Source organism: Brienomyrus brachyistius, chromosome 10 (genome assembly GCF_023856365.1).
Source record: "Brienomyrus brachyistius isolate T26 chromosome 10, BBRACH_0.4, whole genome shotgun sequence".
Classification (NCBI taxonomy): domain Eukaryota; kingdom Metazoa; phylum Chordata; class Actinopteri; order Osteoglossiformes; family Mormyridae; genus Brienomyrus; species Brienomyrus brachyistius.
Window position 1 is genome coordinate 21,792,788 of NC_064542.1, and position 11,280 is coordinate 21,804,067.

General features: G+C 47.0%; 1 protein-coding gene across 2 annotated transcripts; it reads right to left on the reverse strand.

The window, feature by feature from the left end:
• Nucleotides 1-350: 350 nt before the first annotated feature.
• Nucleotides 351-10,426, reverse strand: LOC125750265 (endoplasmic reticulum membrane adapter protein XK-like). Of its 2 annotated transcripts, XM_049027768.1 has the most exons (4): nt 8,854-10,426; nt 2,534-2,793; nt 2,054-2,364; nt 351-1,975 (listed from the first exon to the last, which is right to left on the reverse strand). In XM_049027768.1, the coding sequence occupies exons 1-4, from the start codon at nt 9,192-9,194 to the stop codon at nt 1,571-1,573; spliced, it is 1,317 nt and encodes a 438-aa protein (XP_048883725.1). In that variant the 5' UTR covers nt 9,195-10,426; the 3' UTR covers nt 351-1,570. The 2 variants fall into 2 exon arrangements, with proteins under 2 accessions (XP_048883725.1, XP_048883724.1); XM_049027767.1 differs by having other exon boundaries at nt 351-2,364; nt 8,854-10,424.
• Nucleotides 10,427-11,280: the final 854 nt, after the last annotated feature.

Here is an 11,280-nt window from a genome sequence, read left to right on the forward strand (position 1 = left end):
AAATTCATATTTTCTCCATATAAAAAAATAATGTAAAACAGTTTGATCACACCATTCTTATTAGAACTAATTTGGTCATACTGTTTTCCTTTGTATTCCAATTTTCAGATAAACATACTAGGGAAATTCTGTATAAAACTCAGGATTCATATTAATGCTTTGAACACGACCTACTAGCGTAACGCTGGGCAAACTGTGGCTGACTGTCCAGTAAGTTATCTTTGGGGATTTTAAGGAAACCTCGTGGTTGACGGTGATTTTTTGAGTATTTTTGTTCCTCGAACAGACACAGAGCAAGAAGGGCTTCAGGTAACTCGGGTATCGGAAAAATCCTGAAAAACTGACAAAAGTTCGCGAAGGGAATAGTTTATTTAAACAGGCACATATTTAAAACACAAAAGGCAAACAGGCACTTCTGGATAAACCAAAACACCACCACCAAAACACACACACACACACACACACACACGACTAGTGTGGGTGATCCAAGCCTGGAGGCATTTCAGGATCCCCCATCTCCTCCCAAACACACCAGTATTGCAGCTTCAGTTCCGGTTACTTCCGTAATCTTAACGCCGTGAATTAAGGCAGGGGCGTCGCAAATCGCCGACGTGTGTAAACAGCTGTCACTTGTCCGCGTGAATTCTGCGCTTAAGGCAAGAGACTGCGTCTGAAACGTTCATTGCATACAAGATCTGCAGGCAGCGGGGTGCAAATACCGATAAGCCTGCTTGGTATCTATAGAAACAGGGGGCTTTAAAGTGCAGGTGAATAGCAATGGGGAGCAGCTCTACAGAAAGTCTCAGTCTGGCCCTGAGTATCAGCTTGTTCATAGATAAATATATATAAACCAGGAGTGCAGTAAGTAGGCAGCCACACCTGGCTGTATCTGACCTGAATACATCAGGCATTCAGCCGACACTCCTGCCCACTTACCATGACACTTGTGTAGCATTTTAAATAATCCTGAATACATTCTTACGCATGTTTTTAACACTACTGACTAAAATAGGTTCCCTAAAGAACATTTTGCACAACAAACAGACCTGATGTATATTACATTAACATTTGGACACACTTTCACGGCATCTTCTCTCTTACTTAAAATTATAACGGACAGTGGAAAATGGTGCACCAAGTAACCCCGAACAGAACCACAGCTTCATCGTTAGAGGGAGTTTTACTTGCACCAAGGGCAGAAGCAAAAATTATTGGTTCCGAAAGATAACCAATCAGGCGAAAGAGGAGGTGGGCCCAAAAAAAACTAGAAGACCAAGACATCTGATTGGTTGGTCCCTCCTCCTATAGTTGCATTGACCCACGTCCTCTACAGTCTGATTGGTCGTCTCTCTGAATGAATCATTTTTTTGTTCTGCCCTGAGAATATCTTCGTGTAAATAGAACTCCCATGAGCTTTGTCATCACCTGAGCGGATTACCAATTGTTCCAAGGCTCTGTGTTGCGAAGTTGAGCTGGCGGCTCAGTCATGGGCCCCACATCATGAATCTCGCGGCGAACGGTCCAGGGCAGATCGCCAATAAGTCTCCTAGCCGACGGCAAAGGCACATTCTCAGGCCGCGTCCATGATGTCGTCCGTTATGGCGGTCTCGCGCTCGCCCAGTTGGCTGGTGAGGTCGGGCCGCCGTCGGGCCTGCAGGCTCACCGGCTTGGGCTGCACCTCCAGGTCGCGCCGGCAGCAGACGCAGGCCAGGCAGTCTGCCACGTTGTGGTGGAAGAGGCTCCGGCAGGGGTGGCAGTACTGGTAAAACAGCAGCATGAAGAGCACGGCCATGCCGTAGCAGACCAGCAGCTGAGCCACCAGCAGCGGTGCACACACATACTCGTAGAAGTCCGTCCTGAAGAAATACCACAGGACGATGAGGCTCAGGTTCTCCGCCAAGCGCACGCAGTAGTACATGGCCAGGCAGCCCCAGCGCGGCCGCTTGTCGATCAGGTCCCTGTCGGTCAGGTCCAGCTGAAAGGCCGACCAGCAGAAGATATTGATGCAGGCATAGAGGAGGGTCACCATGCACAGCACCACCGTGGTGCCCACCTTGCTGAAGTTCTTCTCCACGTTCTCGGGCAGGGAGGCCCTCCTCACCCAGAAATCAACCCACGGCAGGAAGAGGAAGAAGAACAGGTTGCCCAGTGCCACGAGTGCCATCCAGTGGATGAGCGCCGTGCTAAAGAGCACGAGAGCCGTCACACGGACGCTGATCTCCAGCCCCCTCCACAGGACCATGCAGAGATAGGCTGCGGGCCGTACCCGCACTTTGTAATCATCGTATTTGATCTGGATGGCCAGGACACTGCAGACCAGTGCACCGTAGATGATGGAGATGAGGGTTATGACCATCAGGACAACTGGAATAGGGACACAAGAACAGCAGGCTTAGCTAGGACCCCAAATACCACTGCATCTCCACCCCCCAGTCTCCAAAAAAATACACCTAAACATATAAAACACAACAATAAAGAACAGACTACACAAAGAACAATAGCAGAAGGAGCCAGAGCACCAATGGGCTTCTACCTCGAGAGGGGAGCATCTCCTTCTCCTGTATGCTGACGTACAGCTGCAGCGTTAGCTGTGGAGTGGAGCCCAGGAATGCCTGGATAAGCACAGTGCGCTTGAAGGCGTTGCGGTGGACGGCCAGCTTGCGCTCCGAGTGACCCGTCTCCCACTCCGTGAGTGTGCCCCGGCCGTTCTTCAAGAGGATCTTCCTGGAGATGGTAACGTAAGGCTCCTCTTCCCTGCCTGCCTGGCAGTAGATCACCAGGGCATCAACACACCTGGTGAGCATGAAATCGAGAAGCTCCATCATCGGCGAGGCCAATCAGGGCGGAACAGAGCCCGAGACAGTTCATTCCTGCTCATATACCACAGTATGGATTTTAACACTGAATAAAAGTAACGCTTCCATAATAAACAGGTTTAACAGTCTCAGTATAGGAATCAATGTCAGTGTAGCCTAGTATATTGTTCAGTATTAACATTAAGTAGAAGGATATTTGAGATAAATTAGAACCAGGATAAGTACAGTATTGTAAAAATGGGACACCTGGCAAAGCAGGACAATTAAATTCTGCAGTTAATCTATGTGTTTAGTAATGCTTTATTTTCAATATAGTATTCAAGGGGCATTAATGTATTTAGAATGGTATCAAGTTGGGATTCAAGACGTTTTTTTCAGAAAGCAAATTTTCAGTGTTCCATTTTAACAATACTCACCCTACATCAACTGAACATTTACCCAGACTACCCATGTCCCTCACACTTATATTTAAGCTCTACATTTTCAATATGTGCACCTGCCAGTGGTCCATTGCAGGTTCTCCACTACAATGATGAAAACATCATTCAGCCCCTTTAGAAAATCCCCACTGGTTACATATCTTGCATTTCTGTTCGGCCTCCACTAGGGGGAGCGCGCGCACACATTTTCACTTCTTTAATGTCCAAGTGGAAAGACATCATCGATATACAAAATGTAATCAGCCTCGAAACGTTTGTAATCAGGGGTCAACACGATGGAGCTTTTGATCAAAATGCAAATTTTTACCACGTACATGGTATTTAAACCTACAAACATTTTTTCCCCCTCAATTATAACATTTAGCCACAACGACACTTTGGTGTGGCCAGGTTGACGATCACTGGCTGTAACATTGAGTAACTGTAAATTATTTTTTTTTTTGAATAACGCTATTTCAGAGTAAATTATGAAAAAAGTATAACTATTTACTCATTAAAATAAAAACCATTTATCCTTCTCCATGGATATAGTTTAAAAAGAAAAATTCGACTCGGAAATTCCGGCAGGAAAACCCCTCGATTTGGAGACACAAACTAGACCATGTGCCCACAGCCAAAGGCCTTGGAGGGGCATGGATACCCTGACAGGTTCAGGGGGGGGCAGCGTTTTATTGGGGCCCCAAAGTCACCTGTGGGGTGGTCAAGGTCACATTTCGTCAGAGTCCCCAGCATTTCGAGCCATGGCTCTGCTCACGGCAGCCTATCCGCTGCCAGATCACAGTGACTATGCTCAGCTGAACACGCTGCGGTTGTGCTTGCAGACTGCGCTCACCAAGAAAGCACGGGGGTCTCGCCCTGGTCATAGCTCAGGGGTCTGCCCACTGGAGCATGCTCAGTGCGGTCCGGGTCTGGACAATGGCTGTGGTTTGATGGCAGACCACAGACCTATGGGACACGCGCCGTGTCCTTGGCATCCATGGCAACTCGCTGGGCGGAGCAGCAGGAGAAAAAGCTCTGGCTGGTGACCTGTGCCGCTTCAGGGGACATGCAACTACGTGCAGCACCCATGCGTCAGACTAGACAGCCGGCTCCTTTTCAGCCTGAAAAAGGTCTTGCGCCGCCTGCAGCTGCTCTAACCGAGTCCCTACGCAATGTCCCCCCCCCCCACGGGCTCCACCACAGCTGCTCGCCAACTCAGCGACAGACCGAGCTGCGCCCGGCAGCTCCACCACAGCAGAGCAAAACCCGATATTTCCTGTAAGCGAGCAGCAGTAGGGTAGACAGCTGGCGGCGTGGGGCGTGACATACTGGGCGGCTCGAGCAGAACCGGGGATTTGGTCTCTCAGTTATTCCACCTGCAGCTCCAAATCTCAGCAGATTTACCGATTCGGTGCAGCGATTCAGAGCAAGCTGTAGGTACAAGTGCGAATAATCAACCTGTAGACAGAGATGGCGGAAAACGCAGCTCCTGTGGAGGTGAACGCTGCACTGTCCTACCAGGAATTCCCACCACCCAGAAAGGTCATCTCATCTGACAGTTCACACAAAGCACCTTTGCATGCATTATTGATGGCCGCGGAGACGATGTAATCCTGCCATGATGTGATCACCGCTAAGACATGCGACTTCCTCAGAGCTGCATGCAAAACGAGTCGTTTTTGCGAACTCTGGCTAAACACACGCAAGAAACAAACGCCATCTTTCCCAGTCGCAGCAGCACAGCCAGATGGTGCCCAGCTATTTATGATGGAGTCGTTCCCAGGCCGGACACAGTAATCCAGGACATAGCCGTCACTCACAGCTGATTTCCAGGCGTTCCATGTGCGCTTAGAGTCGGAAGGAAAACCAGTATTCGGGATCTTTCCTACACTACCTAAACTTTTAACGTTTCACTGTGTGAGAGACAGATTTCATATGCTGAAAAGGTCACGGCTCTTTGAAGCTACGTGGTGCACGACCCAGGCTGATGCCAGGCTGGGTACTTCAGAAGGAACAGACACCATGACTCCTGACCCAGGCACTGGTAGCTAACGCAGCAACACAGGAGGACCAGGTGGTTCTGGGTTCTGAGGTGCACCCCTTCAGCGTTCATAGTGAGCGATACGGTACGATCAAACGATTGTCTGACAGGTATGTGTGTGCGTGGTTAGATCAATCGGAGGACAATAAAGTCAAATGAATTTGTTTCACTTTGTTCAACTGGTCTTAGCAATGTCACAGGTCATTTAAAAACTGTAGTGTGGTTTTTGTTCGCAAACAGAATTGTTACGGAACTCAGCTGATTTTCTGCCTGCCCACCTGCATAATTTCTGCCAACACTATTAGCTGGAATTTGGGACACATGAATAGCGACCCATGTAAGGCCAAATCACAGACAAGTGTCTTCACACACAAACACACACACAATAAAGAACGCCATTTAAAACATATGAAAAAGAGGCCTGAAGTTTCCAGTTTCCATCAAGTCAGTTTCATGAAGCTGAGAAAACCGGAGTCGATGTCTTTGATGGCTGTTCCGGAACGTTCTTCAGAAACAGCATCTGGTTTTGGAACTTAAGCTTAAATCACTGGTGATTTAATCACTGGTTTCCAGAGCAGCACATTTGTATATAAATATAAATATAGAAAATTTTGCTATGACACACATTTCTTGGTAATACTCCTCCCTCCAGATAACCCCTAACCCTAGAAACCAGGCTTCTACAATGAATGTTCCATCAAACCGGAGCTCCTGTAGAAATGCATCTGAGATGTTCGAGGCTCATTCAAGAACACAGGGGCCACAGCCAGACTGCAGCCGTACCTCAGTGAAAACGTGATATATCTCGGTAGTGCGTACAGAAAGGGCAGTGCGGTTTCCAATGAGGTACAAGATATACTTAGACAAGCTGGCTCTGTGACACGGGTTCTGGGGGGACAAACACAGACCTGGCTGTGAGCCTGTGGCAGACAGCAACACCTCCACAAAAGGCAACAACGCAGTTTCATTCTGTGAACGTTTAGGAGACTTGGACAGTCCAACCTGACCACTAACATGCAAGATGCTTTCCTAAAACAGCCGGGCAAACAAAAGGAATTTGAAAAGTCACGCGGTGATTTCAAGTTGCATTTTACTTATTTAACAGACACTTTTATCCACCGCAACAAACATTTTCAGTTTGATTTATTTATGTATTTTCTAAAATCGGAACAATCAGACAATCAGGGGGTAGGAGCCCTGCTCAGGGGCCAACAATGAAATTGCTCTGCGGATATGTGGATCTGAACCAATACCCTCCTGGTCACAGGCACAGCATCCTATCCGAGCCACATTCCGCCCCTACAGTTAGCGATGCAGTGCAGCAGACACCATTATCCAGTGGGTTAAACATAAATACCCAAGCAGCTTTTACTCTAACAAAGGAGGTTTCAAAATTTCCAAGTCAAACATTTACATGAATATTTTGACATTTTACACTGCCATAGTGTTACAGAAGAGCAACTCTCAAAGAGGAAGTGCTAAAAACAAAGAGGATGAGACGTTAGAAACTTCCTCTCCTAATAGCAAACCACATGACAAAACCCATTGGGAACACCCCCCCTGCCGCCCCGCGAAACACAGCCTTCACAAAATACTGATCCCAACCAGTATACGAGTCCGCACAAGCAGGGGAACCACTAGGTCACCACCATGACAGCGCTATACCGCTTGGGTCACCCACACCGTCTCCATCACGACCCACCAGGAACGTTGTGAAGTAATAACGACAGCCAGCTACCCTTCGATCCACTCTGTATAACCAGGAGATGAGGCCATATGGGTCCGCAGCTCAGCGTCAAGCCCATAGTACAGTTAACCCTTTAGCATCGCGACTTTCCCCGTTGTGGTTCTGATATATCGCTGGGGTGGCATAAGAAATCAAGCGGGAGTTTTTTTTGGGAGTTTTGCGAAAACTACAAACGACACAAGAAGGCCAGTAGATGACAACACCAAAAGCTCAGTAATCCATAAACGCTTAAAATATATGTACACTGTTCTCATGTGATATCTCACCATGATCTTGTGATATTTGTATCCTAAACCCCGTGATGTGGAAGGGTGGACTAGACTAGTTCTCGTGACTAGACTACTGCAACCCCGTACTAACAGGTTTACCAACTTCTGCAGTCAAATCCATTCAAATAATTCTATACAAAGCAGTACGTCTGGATTTCAACAAGCCTAAACTATGTCAAAACAGCTCCTTGATTCTCTTCACTGGCTCCATATTGGTGCTCACATCAAGTTCAAGCCTTTGGTTCTGTCTTGCAGGTCCATCAATGAACAAGGACCCACCCCCATCGAGAGACTTCTTAAGACCCTAATCCCATCTCGCCATGAACCACATCCAGTCATCGGATTCTCATTCCGCCTTAAAGAACCCCCTCAATACCCATCTGTTCCAGGAACCGCTCCCTTTTCCCCAAATGTCCTTTGAATTGTACTTTCCTTGCTGATTTGAATAATTGTCTCATTAGGTTCTTGCTTTGCTTGGGAGACGTGTCATCCTTCCTCTGATCCACTTACGTTTGTACCTGTGCATTCACTGGGAACTCAGCCTAGCTGCACTGATGCCCAATCAACTCCCCAACGGTCACATGTTTACAATGTGCAGTTCACCTCACTTCTACATTATTCTGAACAAAAGCATCTGCTAAATGAAGAAAATGTAAATCTCGGTTCAGCACATCCTTCACAAAGCAAGACTTTACATATGTGACCCATCATCACGAAATGAGTCGTAAGTCGCACTGGTAGAAATACACCCATAAGACCCATTTTGTGGTGACGGGTCACACATACCAAACCCACTCACTGCCATGTCTCTCTTACACAGACCAGAACAGACGATGGTCATGTGTATTTCAAAATACGCAATAACTGTGGCAAAGTAATTCTACCAGTCTACACTTATAAACAAAATGGAAAGTACTGATAAAACAACAAGTTATTAAAAGAAAACAGTATATACAGCATTATGGGAATAAAAATAAAGTTCAAAATTGTGATCTTAAAGCATACTTCCTGTCTCTATACTTTGGACCTGAAACACGAATCGTGGTTTGACATCTCATTTAATGCTGGTGTGATAAGTCACCTGACACACTATCCCACAGGGTTCCTCCCTAACTGAAATGATGATAATTCCTCAGCTGAAATGAAACCAACTACAAGTTGGGCTTCCTCAACTAGTTAAACAAGTCAGCTCTGCGAAACCAGTTACAGACTGTCATTACACAATAAAAATCCTTTCACATCCTTCATTCTCCAAGTTAAAGGAACTTGAAAGAAGAATTAATCAGAAGTTGGTCCACGTCATGAGACTATAACACTACAGAAGCAGCAGTTGGAGGGATCTCTCCTGTATTTTCTAGCAGTATTTCTGTTTCAAGACAGCAGCTGATACTTCAGATGTCCATCCATTTTCACACAGCTTTTCTCGGTGTCACTGGGGAAGCGAAGGAGAGTATCCCGGACAACACGGGGCTCAAGGCAAGGGTACACCATGGATACTGAAGATGTGTTTCGTGGGACTTAAACTAAGATCCATCTCCTACAAGGCGATTATGTTCCATACCTGATAAGAGGACCCATCAGGAGAAGATGAAGGAAAAGAACGAGGGGGCGATCTCTCCCCAGGTCTCGGTGGATGAATGTCAGCGCCAGCTGCGTCAGGACGGACGGCACCAGGACGAAGGTAATGGTCAGACCCACCCAGAAGTCGTCGTGACTTTCATGGTAGTAGCTGCAGAGCACGGCGGCGCTGACGAACTCGGCGCAGTACAGAACCGCGGCGATCAGCACGCCCCACGGCGGCTGAATGTTACTGCGGTCTGCAACCAAGACCGAGCCGTTCTGGGCGCGCAATGTCGGTACCTGCTCTCCGCAGTCTACAATCTCGTTTTCCGGAACTTCCATCGTAACGAAAAAGAATGTAACAGTTGTTTGACACAAAGTCACCACAGCAACGCAAAAGTAGCGATTTCTTCGCCGCGGATCAGCCTGTTTCTGAGCAATGGGCGTTGTCAGCTTTGCGCCAGACTTATTCTACTTATATATCTCGCAATTAAATGTAGAGCGACATGCTAGTATTACATTTAAAAATTTATATACTCTAACTCACTTTTTTGTATCGATCGCTGTATCAATTGAGAGTCGCCTGTATATCAACTGGTATCTACTAGATCGCATGCTGCTTGACTTCATCACATTAAATATCAAGCAAAAACTGGGCAACTTTAATTCTTCGCTCCGCTGTAACGACGTTACTGACGATTACACACCGGCGCCTGGCCTTAAAGAAACATCACATTACTGATGATAAGGAGAAATAACTAAATCATTATGTGCCATTAACACCCCGCATAGTCCATTCCTCAACAACTGTGTAAAGAAAATAAAAACATGCAGGCCCTAGCTTGGAGGCACAAAGGCGCAAGGCCAAAGACGGGAAGATGCCTGCTTAACCTACCGCGTCATCTGTACGGATTAACTGACACTTTAACGGCACTGTGTTTATAACGACGAAAAATATAAATCGAAACCTATCAGACTAGTGCACACTTGGGTGTCTGTAGCACCGCCACCCCACAAACCCTCCTGAAGATCCGAGTCAAGCGACAGGCCAAGTGGCCCCATTTCAAGGCGAAAAAAACAATCCCATCCAAAGTCACGTTCCACACCGACGCCATGCTAGCCCGGCCACGTATCGGGCTCAGATCTGGCCCCAAATAATCTGCTGGGGCCGCAGCGTCCAGAAATGCTTACACTGCATATCCCCCCCCCCCCCCAAGCCTTCGGCTCTGCGGCTTCCCCTGGGTCCTAAAATCCAACTAGTCCAAACCAAAGCATGCTTACTAAATGCTACATTTAAACTCACAAAGCTATATACCGCTTAGGGCAGGTTGCGACAATTCTTTTCTACAATGGCCACACCCGAGCTTCACCGTCTCACATTTACCAACGTTGATGTAATCTTGTAACAACCACGTTCCTCCCCCAGATTTTCTGCAGGCCTATAGAAGTAAATAAGACGTAAAAAAATGGTTATATACCCCGAGGACAGCATATGGCCCAAACAGAAGAATGCCTTTGTTATTGCACATTTTTAGAACAATATGCATCACCTGGAACTGATACTAATTTAAAAAAAAACTCAATACAAAGAGTAAGAAATTAAAAAATAAATTTAAAATATGCTATATAAAAAGTAGAATATGCTGTATAGAATAGCTAGTTACATAGGTAAATAATATAATTTATTAACATAATACAATGATTTGCACATTAAACAGACATTATTGCACATGACATGCAGTCTTTCCTCCAGAGGTTTGCATGAGAAGCAGGGATGGAGCAGCTTCTCACAACAGACAAGTAGCAGGCGAGTAGCTCCTCGCTGCTGAGAAGCATCGGGTGGGGAGCCGGTGGGCTGAGCTGCGAGAAGAACAGCAGCAGACATAGTGTCTCATGGTCCAGAACCTGAGGCTGAAGGTTTCTCCAACAGAGAAGATTCGTCTACTTCTGCCAAGAGGTCCCGGACCCTCTTCATCTCCTGGGGATCCTCGTCTGGGGTGAGTCCTTCCAACACCTATTCTGTCTCCAGAAGGATCGTCCTCACCTCGGGCATCCTCCACACTGTGAGATCGCGCCTCTACCGCCCGGAGATGGGCCAATGCAGCCGGATGCATGGCAGAGGGCTTGGCCCTTGTTGGTAGTCCCTCAGAGGGAACGTTGGAGATAAAGGCTGTCGGGGTGTTTGTGGAATCCTGGTATTCTGTCAAGTGTATAGTAGTGAGGAGGAGTTAAAACCCCAGGGGCAGCCTTTGTGCAGGAAATACCCCAGAAGGGCACTTTATTAGGGATGCAACAGAGGGGAGTAGGTGAATAACTGAGACTTACAGAGGGCTCAGGCTTATGACACACAACAATGCCAGGACTCGGGCACATAGGACAGAAGGGCATATAATACAGAAGGGGCAAGTGCGAGCAATAACAATAAACT

Bases quoted from the DNA above. Each gene is read 5' to 3' on its own strand.
- LOC125750265 (XM_049027767.1), bottom strand. From the start codon at position 9,194: ATGGAAGTTCCGGAAAACGAGATTGTAGACTGCGGAGAGCAGGTACCG. The intron at 2,794-8,853 runs GTATGGAACATA...CATGCTCACCAG, and splicing joins CTGATGGGTCCTCTTATCAG to GTGTGTTGATGCCCTGGTGA. The intron at 2,365-2,533 runs GTAGAAGCCCAT...TCCCTATTCCAG, and splicing joins GGAGATGCTCCCCTCTCGAG to TTGTCCTGATGGTCATAACC.